Here is a 20,163-nt window from a genome sequence, read left to right as displayed (position 1 = left end):
ACGTCACGCACCCCTGGACACGCCCGATATATACAAAATGTAACTGAAATCTACTGCATGTAAATTAATACATTTTTTTTTACTTTAACTAAATTTAAAATCTATTACTTTTATATGAATTTGTATTCAAATAAACTAAACTCTGTTAATATACATAATATAAATTGATGAATTTGAAATATTTTTAATTGAATTAAAATGCATTAAATGTAGAACATTTATTAAATGTAATTAAAATCTAAAATATATCAATATAATGCATCCTATATTTAAATAAATACAAGCAGGTAAACATATTTGCATCAACAAACTTGACACTTCATACAGCCTCTAGTATATTAAAAACAATTATTTTGGGAAAAACACCTTAATAATAAATCAAGATGAATATTTGTTGTTTATTAATTCATACAATTTTATTACAAACCTAAAAGCACTGATCAGTCGAATACTGAAGGGGTGGCTGGGGGAGTGGGGGGCATTCACAAATGCTTGAATTTCACAATAAGCTTATCCTTTAAAAAAAAAAATAATAATAAGAAATTCTGAGGAGTTCTTAATAACTAAAATGGTCACTGATGTGGAAGATGCTTGCCATCAAGTGTACATGTGAAAAAAGGCTGTGGTGTTGGAAAAAAACAGTAGTTATGTACAAATTGTCAGTGCTTGCAAGTTGAAGAAGATGAAGGCCGTGCAGAGTGCTGGCTCCTCTTGTGTGCCCTCAGGGCGTCAATGGATGGGAACAACAGATCACAGTCTGCTTCGGGACACGGAATCTTCAGCTCCTCTTCCTCTTCCTCTTCCTCTTCCTCTTCCTCCTCATCTTCGTCATCATCGTCATCGTCATCCTCCTCCTTTGCCCTCCTTTTCCTTTTCTTACCACGCGCCTTCTTGGCTCTGGCTTGCATGTTGCGTTTAATAGTGGGTTTCATTTCTGCGTTGGAGACCCTGTCTTGATGTCTCTGCAGCGCCTCGTTGGTGAGGAAGTGGCGCCAGCAGATTGAGCACATGCGCCCGCCGCTTTGCTCCGCCGCCACCACGTCCCGGTCGTGCTTTTCGATGCAGTGCAAGTGAAAGTCGAGGAGGCTGCGGCAGCCCACGTTGCACTCTCGGCAGCGCCACACGCCATCCACGCAGCCCTTCCGTTTGTGACTGTAGAGCTGTGACCAAACAATCAGTCAGAAAGACAATCTATGTTGTGTTTTTTCACCTATTGCAGATGGGTCCCGATAAATGGGAGTTCACTGGACTTGCGTTCCTTGCACTCACCCCACTAAAGTTGATAAAAACTTTGGAGCAGAAGGAGCAAACGGGGATGTCGTCGACCCGGTGGTCAAGATCACTGTGCACCCTAAGTTCCTCGGGGGTAGCAAAAAGCCTATCGCACTTGTAGCATGAGAACAGCGTGTTGTTCTGTAGAAAAAATGAAAACTGTTGACTGACAGCCAGACAGATATGGCCTACGGACTTATTGCAAACCAACGAATATTGACCATGTTTACCTGCATCAGATGTCTGCTGTACTGATCCGGGTGAGTCCTTCGCAAGTGGTTCTTTCTGGCCTTAACGGAGTGAAAGGTGATGAGACATTGCGGACAGTGCCGGTCGTCATAGTCCCCTGCTGCATGAAAATCACAAATAATTACAGGTGGAAGCTTTATGCACAAACATTACTCAGAAATTAAACAGTGGCACGGAAATATATATTCTGATTTTGTGAGCCAGTCAGGTGGACATCTTACGGATTTGCAGCAGGGACGTCGCAGAAGACTCATCGGACTTCATCTCTCGGTTGGTCGTGCTCATGTTGGTGCCCACGATTACGTCCTCGATTTTTATGTCCATGTCTTCACCCGCTTCACGCCAAACCGTACAATGAAATCTAAAACATTGAGTACAATAAGATCATGATGACAGTAGACGGTCACGATTGATTAAAAACAACACAAACGAAGAGGTAGCGAAACGGTCACGGTATTTTTTTTTTTTATTTAACTCTTTGTTTATTCACCACGCATAGTTCATTTAACAACTGCTTAATTCGATTAACCTGGTCTTTTAAATATCTAAATATTTGCAAAAACACAGGCTTTCCTACCTCTAAAGCCACGGCGCCAAGCGTTGTTCATCCGGGTCACGAGAGCCCACATTCCCGTCAAATCGCGGCATAAACCTCGCGAGACCTTCAGCAATACCATACATAAATATACTTAGGAATTAATTAAACTAATTTAAAACTATTATTTGTTATTAAAGACTTATACATCTGTAAAACTTTAGTTGACCACTGTTGAAGCTGTTTTATGTTTACATTTCGATTTTGTCCTGTACTAATGGACATTTTCAAAAAGGAATTTCAAAACTACAACTTTATTGTTGTAATTTTACCTTTTATTTTTGAAAATACACTATTGCTTTGTAAAAAAACAACATGGTTATATTCACAAATTGACTCTAAATTGGCCTAAAGCTAAAATAGCAGATAGCAGAACCCCAAAAGTAGCTATGATATATATATATAATTTTTTTTTTAATATATATATATATATATATATATATATATATATATATATATATACATATATATATATACATATATATATATACATATACATATATTTTTAATATATATATATATATATATATATATATATATATATATATATATATATATATATATATACATATATATATATATACATATACATATATTTTTAATATATATATATATATATATATATATATATATATATATATATATATTTTTTTTTTTTTTTTCAATGATTGGACGTAAGCAAATTACTGCACTGACCCCCAAGCTACAGCTTGCGGACCAGAATGTAAGGTTCATATAACTTTATTGACATTTCCACAAAAAAAGACAACGTTATTCTTAAATACTTAGTGAACAACACAAGCATTCGTATGTTTCAGGTAGCGATGAGGCACAGGGGCGTGCCCACAAGGATGAAGGGCAAGCAGACATTTTAAGCGCTGGCCTGCTTCTGTTCCTGGAATTGGGTGATTCGGCTTTCCATCACGGGCCTGAAGTGTCGGATCAAGCCCTGAAACACGAGGAGAAAATCATGATTGGGTAAAGATTTGTGTTAGATTTATGTTAGCTTCTTGTACAGAACTGACAGCTTGTTAGCCGTCAGATGCTAGCATGTCAAGAAATCCAAACCTGATTCATCTGAATGGGAAGTTTAGTTTTAAAAGATGGAAACTAACAGCTAGCACGTTAGCCACCATATGCTAGTCATGTCAAGAAATCAAAATATAATTGATCTGAATGAGAAATTCTGTTTTGGAAGAAGACGGCGACCTACTGCTTGTTTGTTAGCCACCATATGCTAGTCATGAGTATGCAGTTGGTCATTTCCATTGGGTTTACCTGAACGGGCCAGGCGGCACCATCTCCCAGGGCACAGATGGTGTGTCCTTCGATCTGTTTGCTGATCTCCCAGATCATGTCGATCTCAGACTGTCGTGCATCGCCTTGCACGAAGCGCCACATCATGTTGTTCATCCAGTCCACTCCTTCACGAATATAAATATATATTTTTTAGCCACACAGCGAATGCAGTGTAAATGAACTATAGCGTGAATCGGGCGGGACCTTCTCTACAAGGTGTGCACTGGCCACAGCTCTCGTGCTTGTAGAACTCAATCAGGCGGGCGATGGCTCTGATGATGTCCGTCTGGAAAAACAGACCCCGCCCACAAATTTAGACGTCGAATACGATGATAAGACGCTTGCTTGCTACAACGGGAGAAAAACCTACGGATTTGTCCATGACGATGACTGCCGCCGTGCCCAGGCCGGTCTGAGCTTGGACGAGGCCGTCAAAGTCCATCAGCACCTCCTCGCACACCTTCTTGGGGATGAGCGGCGTGGAGGAGCCGCCAGGAATGACGGCTAACAGATTGTCCCATCCGCCGCGAACGCCGCCTGTATATCGGCCGATGAATCAATCAGGTCCTAGCGTTTACCGTACATGCTAATATCTAGCTTCGATGTAAGGGTAGGAATGGCATAGCATACCCGCATGCTTCTCAATGAGATCTTTCAAGGGGATGGACATCTCCTCCTCGACGGTGCACGGGTGGTTGACGTGGCCCGAGATGTTGAAGAGCTTGGTGCCCGAGTTCCTCTCCCGGCCGAAACCCAGGAACCAGGTGCCTCCGCGGCGGCAGATTGTGGGCGCCACCGACACCGTCTCCACGTTGGCCACCGTCGTCGGGCAGCCAAACACGCCTTCACCACGAAAACAAGCGGGGAAAAATGAAATCATTTATGGAAGAAATGCTCAAAAGGTGTGTGTGGAGACTCACCCACGTCGGCAGGAAATGGCGGCTTAAGGCGGGGCTTTCCCTGCTTCCCCTCCAGCGACTCGATGAGAGCCGTCTCCTCGCCGCAGATGTAGGCGCCGGCGCCGCGCATCACGAACACGTCAAAGTCGTATCCCGAGCCGCACGCGTTCCTGCCAATGAGGCCCGCTGCGTACGCCTCGTTGATGGCCACCTGAACACATCACATTTTTACACACAAGAAGTTGCCGTATAATTTTTGGTATATTTATTTGTTTATTTTGCTCATGTGTAGTGAAAATACTAAAAACTATATAGCTTGTTTATTGTATGTTTAAAATTGGATTGGTTATATCTTTTTAATTTTTTATTTTGCAACATAAGCAATGCAAAAGAGTTTAATTTGTTACATATTCTTAATGTAATTACTATATAGTTAGTTGTTGTTGTTTTTTGCTACATGAGTGCAGAAAGATTAAGTGTAATAATTTGTTTTATAATATTTTCTATTTAATCATTTTTTGTCATGTCCTGAATAGAGCAAATATTGTTTTCCAACATTCACTATTTTTTTGGAACTTATGTTATGAGGTGAAAATATTTCTTTATAATATATAGTACTTAAATGTATTTATTTTTGGAACAATTATCTAATCATTAAAAAAAAATAGTACATAATTATTATTTTGATTTTATATTTATTATTTTGCAAATTTTCAAAGTTTTGTGAAGAACAACATTTTCAATAATATTTACTAATCATATTTAATATATATAACTGTTTATTTAATTATTTTAAGCTCTATTTTAATTTAATTGTACATGTACATTAATTGAAAATGGATGGACTACACAACACAAAATCCATCAGCAGATATAAAAGGCCACAAGGGGGCAGTGTTCCTTCCTTTTCCCCATTCCCATTAGGCGTCTTACAAACAAAGGGTCATTTTATTATACATTTAACTTCTCTTGCCAAATCAAGTGTGAATTAAATCATTGGCCAAATAATCAATAAAACTTGTACGATGTCTGAAAGGAATTAATTCACATTAGTTTAGATGAGAAATTTTGTTTTGAAATCAAAACAACGTCAACAAGCAGGTTTCCACTAAAATAACAACAGCGGACCGTGATGCCATTAATTGAGTATCTGAGGCACGCGATCCGACCTGCAGGTTGGACGACTCGTTGTAGAACTCCCCGCGGATGTAGATGTAGGCGGCGCGGGCCCCCATGGCCCTGCCGGCGACCAGGCAGCCCTCCACCAGCTTGTGGGGGTCGTGCCTCATGATCTCCCTGTCTTTGCACGTGCCCGGCTCGCCTTCGTCGGCGTTCACCACAAGATACTTGGGTCTGATGGGGGGGGAAAAAACAATTTGTTGTGGTTTTCTCATCATGAATTCACTGCTTTCCTACTTAGACAAGGTTTTAATGGCATTTTAGGGAATTTCAGAACGCACGATTGTATTATGAGTGTATTTCCGACCTGCCGTCACTGGGCTTGTTCATGAAACTCCATTTCATGCCAGTGGGGAACCCCGCGCCTCCTCTCCCGCGCAGGCCCGACACCTTGATCTCATTGAGAATCCAGTCGACGCCCTTGAGCAGGATCTCCTTGGTTTTGTACCAGTCGCCACGCTTCATGGCGCCATTCAACCTGAAGCGCATTGGAGTCAGATTAACAAAAGAATAATGTACCGGACATAGCTTTGCCAGGTCTTACTTCCAGTCATGACGGCCGTAGAGGTTGGTGAATATTCTGTCCTCATCTGCCAGTGGCCCAAATGTTGTTTTCTTAGGGGGAGTCTGATGAAGACAATACACATATATATTTAAGATGTTTGATTTTGTCATAATCCCATTGCAAATATAAGGAGGGTACCTGTGCGGTGCTGTTGAATCGGACGATGGCGGCTTGACTGAGCGCCGCCGGGGCACGCGCCACCCCGCTCACGACAGCCCGAGACAGGGACAGCATCCTGCGGAAGAAATTTTATTTTTTAACATGTAATTTTTTTATAACATGATTACACGCTTTATCATCGTCAACTTTTTTTGACGGTGATAAACTATAAACTACTTTTTACTAAGCATAACTTATAAATTACATTTTTAATGAAGTGAGACAGAATGCAATCAAACATGATTTGCACATTTAGTACAGAACGATATGAAATCCATCTCAATACATTTGAATATTTTACCTAGTTGTCACAAGCCTTGTGTATAATTTTGTTATGCAAGTGAGATCATCACAAATGCTGAATACGAACACAATGCTGACTAAACACGTACTACATTAGCGACTGTGATCGATTGCGTGAATGTAACCATATCCATACACACACACATAGTGTTACATATATGCAAGCATGATATAAATATATTAATACAGTGACCTCCACGCCGGCGGTGCTACGGCTAGCATTAGCCTGTGATGCTAGGCTGACTCGCTGTTATAACCTTGCCCGATTCATGAGCTAAGGGGAGAAATGGCGGCATCGTGTCACAGCATCCACACGGAACGAATATGTTGATTTATAATTCATACAGAACTAGATTGCATGAGACAAAGTAGGAATATGTTCGCCTTAACAAGCCATCACGTACCTGCTCTTCGTATACAGTTTATGAAATCTAGGCCGGAAGCGCTGTTCACATTACGGAAGTAGTCATTTACGTCACGGGCTACGGATGTTTTTACTGACTTACTTGAACATTTTTAGCATATTTCAGCATATAACTCTAACATGATAAAAGTCCTATTGTTTTTATTTTGTTTGCTGAATGTTAAATATGAACTGTAAAGCTACTACGCATGACTGGAGGTGATGCTCACATTCCGTAAACAAACTTTTTTTTTATTATTCTTACCCAATAAATAAATAAAATAAAAAAATACGTTTCTACCCCAAAATAAATGAAAAAATAAACTATTTTACATTTGAACATTTTTAACGACCTGCGGTTGACTAGATTATTTTAATTTTATAAATATTCCATCATAAATCGTCAATTATAAAGCTCCTGCACATGACGGGAAGTGCTAGTCACGTTCCAGAATTTATTTTACTTACAACTTTACTCACCTACATATTTATAACACCACACGGTTATCTATAGCTTTGAGAAAGTTTCTATTTTTTTATTTATTTAATCATAAATGATCAATCAGGATCAGATACAATTGCATCGTGGGATGTGAGGCTAAGGCTAAGGATCACAAAATGATCTAATGTGTGTGTGTTTTTTTTTTTTTATCATTTCAATCACAAATCTTTAATTACGAAGCTACGACGCATAACCGGAAAAGGTGACAAGTCTAAAGTTGAGTAAACAAGTTTATGTACTTGTAAGTTTAAAGCAATGACTTCAAGACATTAGTATTCCACAGTATTTGTATTTATTTATTTAAAATAATCAAAGGAGTTTTCTCCACCCAAAAATAGGAAAAGTTGCATTTTTTCTCAATTAAGATCATGACACACTGTTTTCATAAATAAAACCAGAGAATACAATCAATAAACCATCACAACTTATCAAAATAAAAAGCACATTTTCCTGCAGTCTTATTTTGAAATTCCCTATCTTTTCCTATTAGTAAAAAATGAAGCCTATCATTTTTATTATTTTTCATCCATTTAACATGACTACACACAGTACAAACTAAAATAGATGCCCCGCCCCTGATGTGTATAATGAGCACAACCTGTACAGTTGGAGTTATGACATCACCGCAGCTTATCCTTGGTGATTATTAGGCCGTAAAGCCACCCATGTACATACAGCATGTGAGATTACAAAAGCGACATGGTGAGGATTTCCAGACATCCAGCTGCTGCCAGCATCCTGCATGATATGATTGACAGCCTCAGTCTTAGAAAGCATAAGAATATGCTGAACAATATTTACATGGGGAAAAAAATGACTATTTCCATAAATAGTGGACTTCATTTAGTCATCTGCATGTGGTAGGAAGGATCTTTTGAGGGAAAAAAACAAATAGTGGAGATTAAAACTAAATAAAATGGATTACTTAGTCACTGGTCATGAGACACATTGGGTTTGTTTATTTTGTGGACAGTTCCCGAAGTCACTCATTTGAGGGAGGCTGGTCGCTGGGCCTCCCGGCGACCCGCCCCAGTCGGTCCACAGCCACACTCTCAAACGCCCGCCTCATGAGCGGGTGCTCCTCCAGCACCTCGTTGAAGCTGTCCACGCTCAGCGAGTAAAGGCGGCAGTACGTCTCGGCCTTCACGCTGGCTGTGCGTCGACCTTGAGTCAGCAGACAGATCTCTGAAAAGAAAAGAATTGGCGTTAGATCAGGTGTTAATCACGTGCAAAGTCATTTGAATTGCTACCCCCAAAATAGGCCCCGTCGCTTAGTTTGATGTCCTTGCTGCCTCGCGGCATGACCACGACGGTGCCGTGCTGGATGAAGTACATCTTGCGGCCCAGCGTTCCCTCCCGGATGATGTAGTCTGCGGGCTGGAAGACCTCGAAGTGCAGCTTGGTGAGGATCACGGTCACAAAGTGAGGGTCGGTGTTGGCGAAGAGCGGCATGTTGCCCACCAGACCGCGACAGTTGTAGCTGACGATTTCCTGTCGAGAAGAAGTAAAAATATTAAAGTTTTAATTCTACTTTCATTTATTGAAATATATATATATATATAAAACGTTTTAAGGATTCAGACTGTTTTTAAAACAACACATTAATGATAAAACTCTGTTTCATCCCAGTTGGAGTCCTACGAAATCTGCCTAACAACAAGTGACCAACACAAGTGAGCCTCCTCTCAATTTATTTTTGTATATGCATATTTCACTTTATTGTAAGTTTTTTTCAATTTCTTTTTGTGTCATTTAAAGTGGTAAGATTTTTGAGAAACAAACGAATATTCATTCAAGCTTTTTTGTGGTCCTATTTTTTTGCGTAGTCACTTGTTGCCAGGCAGATTTAATAGGGCTCAATCTTAAACTAAATATATCTGTTTTTTTACTCACAAATTCACAAAATAATTTAATTTGATCTTACTTTTTACAGCCCCCATTCATGGGGATTTACACCACTAACGAACAACAAAAATTTGTGAATAATTGACACACTTTACAATTTTAATAATTAAATAAGCGGCGGGATTCTGGGTACCAAAAAGAAACCCAGACATGGGAGAATTACTGGATTCCACAGAATTTAATATTATTTCAAAAAAACAATTTTTTATTTTTTTTAAAAAACATAATTTCACATATCCAGATTTTTTAACCAGGGATGGGTGAGTACTGATACAAGCTACCAAAATCTAAGGCAAAAAAAAAGAAAAAGACATTGAGTAAGTCCTCCTCTGCAGTAGGTGGCGCTATACTGCATAATTTGACAATTTGACGAGTCATTACAAATAGCTGACCTCTTTTAGCGGATCATTGAGCTCTCCCAGGATGCTGTCCTCGTCAAACATCTTGCCTTGGAATCGTTGCTCGTAATATTCGTGGATCTTCTGGCGGAGGTCTGCAGGCAGCTTGTGGAACGACATGTACTGCTCCACTTGCTTATACTGGAGAAGAAATAAATAAGAATAAATCTTAACGTGGAGTCGATGCGTCACGTTTGCCACCACGTGACGTGTGATCAAAAAATAATGATGGATTTTAGTCCTCATTTGAGTGGATTACAAGATGATTTGTAATAGCTTTTAGCAACTGGTCATCCAAAACAAAAGGAGCATTAGCTTTAGCATTGTTACATAATGTTGTTACAATATTACAAAATAATGTTTTGTAATATTGTGCAAATGTCAGCTTTCCACATGCCACGTGGGCTTACCTTACCTTCTCCTGGTACTGGCGGTGCGAGGCGTCCAAGGACTGCACCAGGGTGGTGGCGTGGCCCAGGAACATGGCGTAGCAGGTGGCGCCCACCACCATGCTGATCATGGTCAGCCACACGTCGCTCATGCCCTCCGGCGGGTGCGCGCCGTAGCCGATGCACAGCATGTGACTCATGGCCATGAACAGGGCGTACGAGTACTGGATGTGCCACGTGGCGTTCTGATCAGGAGAAAAAGGGGCAAGTTAAGAAGCATGACGGTCATCCCCTTTGCACTAGACCAAGCTTTACTGTCAAAAGAGCCATTTAAGGGCAAATAACAAAACAAATCTGGTTGGAAAACAAGCAAAACATTTGAACCCAATATTTTGAGATTCTTTTTTTTCAGCTTTTTTGCTATCAATTTTCAGATTTTTTTCCCCCTCCAATTTTGTGGACATTTTATGGTAATTTTCAGGATTTCTTCTTTCGTTTTGGGGCGTTTTATAGTATATATTATATTTTTTTCTGCCTTTTCCTTTAAAAAAATTCTGACTTTTTTTAAGCAATTTTTTTCTACTTTTTTTATTCTTTGACATTTTTGACAATTTCATGGAATTTTATGGCAATTTTCCTCTTCCTTTTTGGATATTTTATTTTCCTTTTTGGACATTTTTTAGGTAACCTTCATCTACCCTTCGTCTCTTTTACCGACAACTTTAAAATGTGGACTCTGACATTTTTTGAATATTTAATTATTCATAATTTTTTTTATCTAAATCATTAATTCATTTAAAGAATATTTTATCCAAAAACTAAAAATATGTAAAAATAATAATAATAATAATTTCTACAATTTTTTTTTAGAGACTCACTTTCCTCTACCTTTTTGACTTCTGCTTTTTGATTTTTTTCTGCCTTTTTTTGCTACCAATTTTTTTGATTTTTGATCTTTATTTATTGCAATTTTGTGGACATTTTATGGTAATTTTCAGGATTTCTTCTTTTGTTTTGGGGCGTTTTATAGTATATATTATATTTTTTTCTGCCTTTTCCTTTAAAAAATTTCTGACTTTTTTTAAGCAATTTTTTTATACTTTTTTTTATTCTTTGACATTTTTGACAATTTCATGGAATTTTATGGCAATTTTCCTCTTCCTTTTTGGATATTTCATTATCCTTTTTGGACATTTTTTAGGTAACCTTCATCTACCCTTCGTCTCTTTTACCAACAACTTTAAAATGTGGACTCTGACATTTTTTGAATATTTAATTATTCATAATTTTTTTTTATCTAAATCATTAATTCATTTAAAGAATAGTTTATCCAAAAACTAAAAATATGTAAAAATAATAATAATAATAATTTCTACAATTTTTTTTTAGAGACTCACTTTCCTCTACCTTTTTGACTTCTGCTTTTTGATTTTTTTTCCCTGCCTTTTTTTGCTACCAATTTTCTGATTTTTGATCTTTATTTATTGCAATTTTGTGGACATTTTATGGTAATTTTCAGGATTTCTTCTTTTGTTTTGGGGCGTTTTATAGTTACATTTTAAACACATTCTTTTTTGCCTTTTCCTTTAAAAATCAATTTTCTGACTTTTTAAACAATTATTTTCTGCCGTTTTTAATTCTTTGACATTTTTGGCAATTTCATGGAATTTTATGGTCATTTTCTGTTTTTTTTCTCTTCCTTTTGGACATTTTTAGATATTTAAAAAAAAAAAATTATCCTTCATCTCTGTTTTTCTGACAACTTTAAAATGTGGACTCTGACATTTTTTGAATATTTAATTATTCATATTTTTTTTATCTAAATCATTAATTCATTTGAAGAATATTTTATCCAAAAACTAAAAATATGTAAAAATAATAATAATTTATAAAAAATAATAATTTAGAGACTCACTTTCCTCTACCTTTTTGACTTCTGCTTTTAGATTTTTTTTCTGCCTTTTTTTGCTACTAATTTTTTTGATTTTTGATCTTTATTTATTGCAATTTTGTGGACATTTTATGGTAATTTTCAGGATTTCTTCTTTTGTTTTGGGGCGTTTTATAGTTACATTTTAAACACATTCTTTTTTGCCTTTTCCTTTAAAAATCAATTTTCTGACTTTTTAAACAATTATTTTCTGCCGTTTTTAATTCTTTGACATTTTTGTCAATTTCATGGAATTTTATGGTCATTTTCTGTTTTTTTTCTCTTCCTTTTGGACATTTTTAGATATTTAAAAAAAAAAAATTATCCTTCATCTCTGTTTTTCTGACAACTTTAAAATGTGGACTCTGACATTTTTCAAATATTTAATTATTCATTAAAACAATTCTAAATCATTCATTCATTTATAGGTTAAGAAATATTAATTTCTACTATACATTTTTTTTTTTCCAGAGCCGCATATACTTGCGTAATAGGAGGTGTGCACTGACCACCATGTTGTTCTTGGACACCCAACAGTCTGCGGGGAAGTCCTGCAGCATGGGCACCATGAAGGTCAGGCAGCCGTCCCAGTGGCAGAGCAGCAGCATCATGCCGATCAAGTTGATGATGCGCACCGCCGCGCTGGCCAGGTCGTAGGTCATGTTGAACATCTGAAGCAGACAAACCGCAAGCGCGTTAGTTTTGGCTGTTGTCTTCAGTCGTCTTTGGCTTTTTTTTTTGGTCTCTATCTCTGCTCATCCCCGAACAAACTACTTCCTTGTTACTGTTGTTGTTGGTGCCTGTTTGCTGAGGTTTTTTTTCCCCTTACAGTACCTTAGTCTGGAGCTGTTTTTTCCCCTCCCGCAAAAACAGGGACACTTGGACGGAAATGAAATTGTGTCTGTTCCATTTTGTTACTACAGCGACAATAAATCGATTCCAATTCGGGAATGGAAGCCCGTACCTCCTCCCACTGGTGGATGTATCGGATGAGGCGCGATAGGCGCAGGAGTCGCAGCAGGCTGAGGATCTTGGTAAAGCGCACGATGCGGAGGGCTCGAGCGGTCCGGTACATGTCGGACGAGTCCTGCAGGGACTCCAGGTCCACCACCAGGAAGATGTAGTCCACCGGGATGGACGAGATGAAGTCCACCAGGAACCAGGTGCGCAGATAGTGCAGGCGGATGCACTTGGGGTCCAGCACGATGTGGCTGTCCTCGCCCTGGATGCCCGTGCGGAAGTTGAAGACCAGGTCCATGAGGAAGAGCGTGTCGGACAGCATGTTGAAGGTGATCCACGGGACGGTGTTCTGGTCTTCGAAGAAGGTGATGCCCCACGGCAAGATCACAAGGTTGCTCATCATTAGCAAGAGCATCAGGAGGTCCCAGTAGAACCTGGAAGGAACCACCGGGAACACTTAGATCTTTGTGCTATGACTATTGAAGACTGCTTACCTGCCTCGGCCGCTGCTGCTGCTGTTTTGGTTAGCAACAGCATTGTGGAGTGACCACGTTAGGATCTACCGGAACACGAATCAACGTCAGAGATGACGTTTCTACATAATGGCGGATTATCTACACTGCTGCGGTAAGAAAGACTGCACGCTTGAGACTGTTTACGTTGATAGGTGCTTCTGTTTTGGTTAGCAATAGAGTTTGAAATGGGATCAGTAGTCGACTGGAAATGTGAGGTGCCGGCTCCATATGGAAAGATCTATAAAACTGCACAGGTGACAACTGGTGCCACTGGTAACAACTTTGCTGCTGTTTTGGTTAGCAATAGAGTTTAAATGGGTCTCAGCAGTTAAAATATTTTGTTTGTCTATGAATTGAGGTGGTTTTAGTTACTTCCTGTTTTGTTTCGAAAAAAGAGAGGTATTTTTTTTGTCCCTAAATATTTCGTCTCTATGTAGCAGGAGTCCGCACTTGAATTAATCACGTGTTTACACGCCTTGCTGCTGTTTTGGTTAGCAACAGCATTCAACTCAATTCTTCAACGTTAATGCATGATGAATTGCTACCATGCAGTTTTAAACAACCGTCGAGGTTGTCGACTCACGGGAGACGGTTATTAGTGGCGGCGGCTAATTGGCCCACGGTCAACAAGCTAACATGCTAACACACTACACCGCTCTGCAAATGACACAACTGGCAGCAGAAAGGTCAGATGACAACAGCGTGCATGACCCATTTCATGCGAGCTCTACTTGTGATGGCGGCAACAAGAGGAAGCGCTCGCATTAACAATGCACGTTTGTGTCACCCAACGCACCGCAACAATGTCACCGCGTCGCCCGACACGCCACCAAAATGTTTCTGTCAGATGTCCTACAAGGTGCCAAGCAGGTCTCCAGTGTCCCGAAGAAGCGGTTTTGGGTTTCCCGCTTTTCCTTGCAAGATTCTTTTTCCATCCGCCGTCAGTCAATCCGACGTCTCGACTTCATTAAGGCTCTTTTTTTTTTTCATTCGATGCCACGGGATGTCGAGCCATTGAGAAAAGAGGACGTGATGGACGGGTTAACATGAGGACTTCATCATCGTCTCCCTCTCATGTTGCAATAGATTAAGTGGCCGCTCCGGAGAGTCTGGAGGCTTTCATAGCTGTCGAAGCGTGCTAAAGAAATGCACGCCGAACAGTGTGCGCATTCTAGTCAAACTTCAAGGAGGTTTTTGCGTTGAACTTTTTTAACCCCTAGACTGTAAAGGGTGCACTAGATAATTATTAAAATTCTGCCTTTGTAATAAAAAATACTCAAAGAAAATTATTACAAAGATAATATAAAGAATAAACATAATAGCCCTTTAAAAAGATAATATATTATTTTAAATTTCTGGCTACATAAATTTATGTAAAATAATTTTGCAGAATTCGTCACAAAGAAAAATGTGTTTAAAAAAAAAAAGATGATAAAATAAACAAATATAGTCAATCACAAATCTGCCTGTACATATATAGTAAGTGAATATAATTAATTTTGCCTTAGCAAAGAAAAACTAAAGAAAAAATAATAATTGGAAAGATAATAAATGGATGGATAAAAAAAACATAAAAAAATAATTGAAAACATCTCTGCCTTTATGAAGAAAAATGTGAAGATAACTACATTAACAAAGATAACACCATTATAATAATTGCAAAAATCTGATAATAAATAACATGTCATTCTGACCATTGAATGACAATTTAAAAAAAAATTGCCTTTTACAAAAATAAAATAAATTTACCAAATCTGTCTTTTATGAGATTAATACGATCAATTGATAATAAATAACTATACAAATCTGGGGATGAATTATTCCATTTGAAAGCGAATTACACAAAAAAATGTAATTGTAGAAATCTTACTTCACAAAGAAATTATATATTTTTTTTTTAAACTGCCTTTTACAAAGATGAATAAATAATTATGGGAAATGAATAGACTAAAATCTGCAATAAAAAAAAAAATCACAAAGCTAATAAAAATACCAATAAATAATGTTGTGGGTGGTGAGTAGACAAGCGTTTTTGGCAGATTGCTGGCAATGACCCTGGCCTTCTGTCCACGCCATGTCAATTCCCCTCTCGGCCGCCCTTAATTTCCCGCCGATTGTCCTCTGTGCACTTCTGTATTCCGGCCAAATAAAGTCATTGGGACGGATCACACCATCTGACCTCTCCGCCTCTATTTTGAAGGCAAGTTTGCAAGCATAAGGCAAACGGCCCTGCCATAATCCCCGCCACAGCTGCCTGCGTATTATTGCATAATAAAGCAAGATTGGAATTATTCTTAGTATTTCCCCCACGTGGGTCCCGACCGTCTGGCATTGGCCCGCATGCTGCTTATGCATTGTTTGAATTAACAGCTATTATTAGGGGGTAAGACGACAGATAGATTGCAGTGAGACGTTGTCCAGCTTTTGGCAAATCCGTAAAAAAACAAGAGGCAGAAGTGATGGAGATGAACGAATGAGTGGAGGTGGAGGTGGGGGGGGGGGGGGGGGGGTCACCAAGAGGCCTGAATAATCCAGATGATCTTGTCCTATATACTGTATCAGTAATCAAATCCCTTCATCGCCTTATACCACGTACTGCATCAGCTGCTGCGCGCGCACTCTGGACTTGAAAATTTTGGGATGCGGTCACACTAGATGGGTATGTCTGCACCTAACAAGTTAGCTGAAGTCACTGTGAGAATGTATGATTGGACAGTGACGACCTTGCGGGACATTTTGGGGAATATTCTTGTAGTCAAATACATAGAAGAACCGCATTAGACGGGTATGGTTGCATCTCACGCGAAGCCACTTGATGTTAGAACAGCCTTGGTTTATAGAAAAGTTTTTTTTTTTTTTTAATTAGTAGTCACATGCATAGAAGGGGTGTAGTTGGAGTGCTTGCACGTCCTAAACAGGTATGACTTTCAGTAAGGATTTAGCTGAAATCACTATAAGTATATGGATGTCTCACCCATAAAATGTTTTGAGAATTGTTTTTTTGCAATTGCATGTTTAAAGGAGATGTAGTTGGAGATTTTGAACACACTCGACTATAGACCAATAGAAAAGTTTTGGCTATATTCCTTGCAGCCAAGTGTGTAGAAGTGATGCAAAGAGGAGTCGTATCTATTTTAGACAATAGACGGGTATGACTGCACCTCATCTGAAGTCATTGTAAGTACAGATGACCTACATGAACTTTAATAGTAGTTTTGCGAAGAAGGGATATACAGTAGTTGTCCCTTTTTGCATACGCTAGACGGGTATGGATGCATCTCACTTGAAATCACAGGAGGGGGTGACAAGGACATCTTTGGGAATATTTTGTCCAAAGTCACACATGTTGAGTGGATTTTTTTTTTTAAATAGACTCGACGGGTATGACTGCACCTTAGCTGAAGAAAAAGTTGAATACGAAAAAAGATGAATGTTCTATAGTGATGTTTGTCATCACATATACAGTATACAGTAGAAGGGGTGTCCGTGTCTATTCTAGACACTAGACGGGTATGAATGCATCTCACTTGAAATCACAGGAGGGGGTGACAAGGACATCTTTGGGAATATTTTGTCCAAAGTCACACATGTTGAGTGGATTTTTTTTTTAAATAGACTAGACGGGTATGACTGCACCTTAGCTGAAGAAAAAGTTGAATACGAAAAAAGATGAATGTTCTATAGTGATGTTTGTCATCACATATATACAGTAGAAAGGGTGTCCGTGTCTATTCTAGACACTAGACGGGTATGAATGCATCTCACTTGAAATCACAGGAGGGGGTGACAAGGACATCTTTGGGAATATTTTGTCCAAAGTCACACATGTTGAGTGGATTTTTTTTTTAAAATAGACTAGACGGGTATGACTGCACCTTAGCTGAAGAAAAAGTTGAATACGAAAAAAGATTAATGTTCTATAGTGATGTTTGTCATCACATATATACAGTAGAAGGGGTGTCCGTGTCTATTCTAGACACTAGACGGGTATGACTGCACCTTAATATTGATGTATGACCTACGGTATAGTGATGTTTTGGGGACATTTTTCGTAGTCATATGTGTAGAAGGGATGTAGTTGCCACTTTTTTTACACACTAGACAGGTGTGGCTGCAACTCACCTGAAATCACTATAAGGATGGATGATCCACACCCCAAAGGACTTGACCCTGGCCTGCTCTGCAGCGACGCCCTTGTGGCTGCCGAACATACGCAGGGAGAACTTGTTGACGCCGGGCTGCAGCATGGCTCCAAGCTGCTTCTGGAAGAACGTGGACTGGTCTAGCTGGACCTCCTCGTCGTCGTCGTCGTCGTCAAACCCGTTGAGGTCCAGCAGCCCGGCGGGGTCGGCCGTGTAGTCGTCGTTGTGCGTCTTGACCAACGAGAAGAGCGTCTGGCTCACGTCGTTGTGCTTGTCCGCCTTGGTGGAGGGCGTCCCGGGGCAGCTGGCCTTCTGGGAGCCGCTCCGCCATCGGGAGAAGCGCAGGCTGCTCCAGCTGCGGTAGCGCGGAGTGTCGGGTTTGTGACTGGGACTCTCGTTGATGCCCTTCTGGTCTCCCATGCTCCTGGAGGGGCTGGTCATGTTTAAAAAGGAAAGTGTCGACTTACAAGAAGAATGGAGCTGTCATTCTTAACTACTTGGGAAAAAAAGCGTTTCAATTGTCTGACATGCAGCTTCATCCGCCTCCTGCCTAGACGGATGCAAATTGACAGACAGGAGCTCATCAAGTAGCCTTCAATAATCGGCTTGTTGCGACACATGCGTCCACTCACCTCCCTCCCCTTCGACCCCCTTCTCGCTCCCTCCCTCCCGCCCTCCTCTAACGCGGTGGCCCAGAGCGGCGATGCGTCTGCAGGTCAAATTGCGGAGACATTCTCATTCAGGCTTGAGCAGGGCTCAACGGGTATGAATTACTCATTAGTGGGCAACCCACTTAAAATGATGGAAGGGAAGAAAGTCGGATAAAAAGCAAACACAGGTACGCCTAAAAAGTCATTACAACTTATTGATTTTTTTTTTTGCACACACTAGACAGGTATGAATGCACCTCAGATGCGGTTATTGCAACCATAGATGACATATGGGGACGATTTGGGAAATTTTTTGGGTGAGATGTGGAGAAAGGTTGTAGTGGTAACTTTTGTACACATTAGACAGGTATGGCTGATTCTCACATGAAGTCACTACAAGAATGACTAGATGGGTATAGCAGCACCTCAGCTAAAGTCATTGTGAGGATGATGCTTTGGGAATATTTGTTGTAGTCACAAGTGAATAAGGGATGTAAACGGGTACGAGTCCATTTTGATTTTTTTTGGTAGTCATAGCAGTGGATAAGGATTAGATGGGTGTGGCATCTTTAGCTGAAGTCACTATTTTGGAAAATATGTGCAAAAGGGATGTATAGTAGTTAGGAAATACTAGACGGGTTGTTTGACCCCACATAAAGTCACGATGAGGATGGATTTTGGAATGATATTTTTGTAATTACATACGTGTAGACGTGATACAGTTGTGTACACACTAGACGGGTATGGTGGCAGTTTGGAGTTTTTTTGCCCTGTGCGTGACCTGGTCAGTGGCCAAGTAAATCAGTGGCACAGCAGATCACATTCCAAAGTGTCACGTACGCCGGTGACACACTTGAGACGCACTCCAGTCACAATTACACTTGCTCGTGTTACGTCGGCCAATCGCATCATCGCAAGTCAAGCGGGTTGTAAGCAATGACAGCAGAGGGAAAGTGCGGCTGCGGCATGTAGCACGCTGTACTACATGGCGATTGCGTAACTTGCATTTCATGCGATTCCAAAGGGGAGTCCAAAAAAAATGTGTTGAGGTTGTGGTTGTGTGTGAAAACAGGAAGCAGCTGGTGAACACGCTGGCGGCTGTTTGATAACAAAAATGCAAACTTAGCCCGTTTTTTTGGCAGCTGGAGTTTACTGTGACCCTTTGTTGGTAGGAGGATGAGCTCTTTCCGTAAACACAGGCAGGGTGCGCCGTGTTCTTCACCGCGGAATTTGGTTCACAGTCAACACTTCTTTTTTTTTTTTTTCAGGAATCACTTGATAAGAAGTTGGCGTCCAAGCATATAAAGAGGAGGTCAGAATATTGTGAAAGAGCAGGTCACACATCTCATAAAAAATAATGAATATTTTGGAACTATGTTTGTTCTTTCAGTTTTCATCCTGACAAAGCAGTTTATTTCATTCATTATCATCATCATTATTTCATTTTTGCTATATTTTATAATTTTGGTGGCATTTCAGTCAATATTTTACTTTTTACATTTGGTATAGTTCTTACATTGTTGGATTTTTTTTTAAATTCTCTCAGCAGTGCGCCAAACTGTTACGAGAGTCCATGCATTTTATATTACATTACATTTCATATTTATTATTAATTTTTGTTCATTCACTTATCTACTAATGTATTTAAGCATTCATTGTATTTTTTTTGTATTATTCAAATTTGTGTACTTAATCATTATTAATAATAATAATAATAATGAACCACTTAATATTAATTTATATAATAATAATAATTTTTATAATAATAATAATAATTATTGTTGTTGATTTTGGTTCTGAACTTTTCCAATATAATGAGGCAAAAATGACCATTTAACCCTTTGCTGTT

General features: G+C 39.4%; 3 protein-coding genes across 5 annotated transcripts; all 3 read right to left on the bottom strand.

Moving 5' to 3' along the window:
- Positions 1 to 378: 378 nt before the first annotated feature.
- Positions 379 to 2,192, bottom strand: LOC144037802 (uncharacterized). 2 transcript variants are annotated; one of them, XM_077549589.1, is made up of 5 exons: positions 2,099 to 2,192; positions 1,743 to 1,882; positions 1,503 to 1,621; positions 1,270 to 1,413; positions 379 to 1,160 (listed from the first exon to the last, which is right to left on the bottom strand). In XM_077549589.1, exons 2-5 carry the CDS (start codon positions 1,843 to 1,845, stop codon positions 660 to 662), a joined length of 867 nt encoding a protein of 288 aa, XP_077405715.1. In that variant the 5' UTR covers positions 1,846 to 1,882; positions 2,099 to 2,192; the 3' UTR covers positions 379 to 659. The 2 variants fall into 2 exon arrangements, with proteins under 2 accessions (XP_077405715.1, XP_077405716.1); XM_077549590.1 differs by having other exon boundaries at positions 1,503 to 1,618.
- Positions 2,193 to 2,841: 649 nt separating this feature from the next.
- ndufv1 (NADH:ubiquinone oxidoreductase core subunit V1) lies at positions 2,842 to 7,061 on the bottom strand. 2 transcript variants are annotated; one of them, XM_077549531.1, is made up of 11 exons: positions 6,925 to 7,061; positions 6,197 to 6,293; positions 6,038 to 6,120; positions 5,801 to 5,971; positions 5,484 to 5,667; positions 4,336 to 4,525; positions 4,046 to 4,258; positions 3,786 to 3,952; positions 3,620 to 3,701; positions 3,395 to 3,540; positions 2,842 to 3,065 (listed from the first exon to the last, which is right to left on the bottom strand). In XM_077549531.1, exons 2-11 carry the CDS (start codon positions 6,290 to 6,292, stop codon positions 2,988 to 2,990), a joined length of 1,410 nt encoding a protein of 469 aa, XP_077405657.1. In that variant the 5' UTR covers position 6,293; positions 6,925 to 7,061; the 3' UTR covers positions 2,842 to 2,987. The 2 variants fall into 2 exon arrangements, with proteins under 2 accessions (XP_077405657.1, XP_077405656.1); XM_077549530.1 differs by lacking the exon at positions 6,925 to 7,061 and adding an exon at positions 6,714 to 6,851.
- A 639-nt stretch (positions 7,062 to 7,700) lies between these two features.
- LOC144037035 (potassium/sodium hyperpolarization-activated cyclic nucleotide-gated channel 2-like) lies at positions 7,701 to 18,245 on the bottom strand. Its single transcript, XM_077548160.1, has 7 exons — positions 17,645 to 18,245; positions 13,012 to 13,441; positions 12,557 to 12,718; positions 10,144 to 10,362; positions 9,723 to 9,869; positions 8,676 to 8,916; positions 7,701 to 8,610 (listed from the first exon to the last, which is right to left on the bottom strand). The coding sequence occupies exons 1-7, from the start codon at positions 18,103 to 18,105 to the stop codon at positions 8,408 to 8,410; spliced, it is 1,863 nt and encodes a 620-aa protein (XP_077404286.1). The 5' UTR covers positions 18,106 to 18,245; the 3' UTR covers positions 7,701 to 8,407.
- Between the last annotated feature and the right edge of the window lie 1,918 nt (positions 18,246 to 20,163).

Source organism: Vanacampus margaritifer, chromosome 17 (assembly GCF_051991255.1).
Source record: "Vanacampus margaritifer isolate UIUO_Vmar chromosome 17, RoL_Vmar_1.0, whole genome shotgun sequence".
Classification (NCBI taxonomy): Eukaryota; Metazoa; Chordata; class Actinopteri; order Syngnathiformes; family Syngnathidae; genus Vanacampus; species Vanacampus margaritifer.
This window is presented reverse-complemented; position numbering and strand designations above follow the sequence as displayed.

Excerpts from the sequence above, each read along its gene's own strand:
- LOC144037802 (XM_077549589.1), bottom strand. The coding sequence starts at position 1,845 with ATGGACATAAAAATCGAGGACGTAATCGTGGGCACCAACATGAGCACG. Across the intron at positions 1,622-1,742 it reads GACGTCCCTGCTGCAAATCC|CAGGGGACTATGACGACCGG; the intron begins GTAAGATGTCCA and ends ATTTTCATGCAG. Across the intron at positions 1,414-1,502 it reads ACAGCAGACATCTGATGCAG|AACAACACGCTGTTCTCATG; the intron begins GTAAACATGGTC and ends TTTTTTCTACAG.
- ndufv1 (XM_077549530.1), bottom strand. The coding sequence starts at position 6,742 with ATGCTAGCCGTAGCACCGCCGGCGTGGAG. Across the intron at positions 4,526-5,483 it reads ACGAGTCGTCCAACCTGCAG|GTGGCCATCAACGAGGCGTA; the intron begins GTCGGATCGCGT and ends TGATGTGTTCAG. Across the intron at positions 3,066-3,394 it reads GTGCCGCCTGGCCCGTTCAG|GGCTTGATCCGACACTTCAG; the intron begins GTAAACCCAATG and ends CTCGTGTTTCAG.
- LOC144037035 (XM_077548160.1), bottom strand. The coding sequence starts at position 18,105 with ATGACCAGCCCCTCCAGGAGCATGGGAGACCAGAAGGGCATCAACGAG. Across the intron at positions 13,442-17,644 it reads CATCCTTATAGTGATTTCAG|GTTCTACTGGGACCTCCTGA; the intron begins GTGAGTTGCAGC and ends GGTTCCTTCCAG. Across the intron at positions 12,719-13,011 it reads ACATCCACCAGTGGGAGGAG|ATGTTCAACATGACCTACGA; the intron begins GTACGGGCTTCC and ends TGTCTGCTTCAG.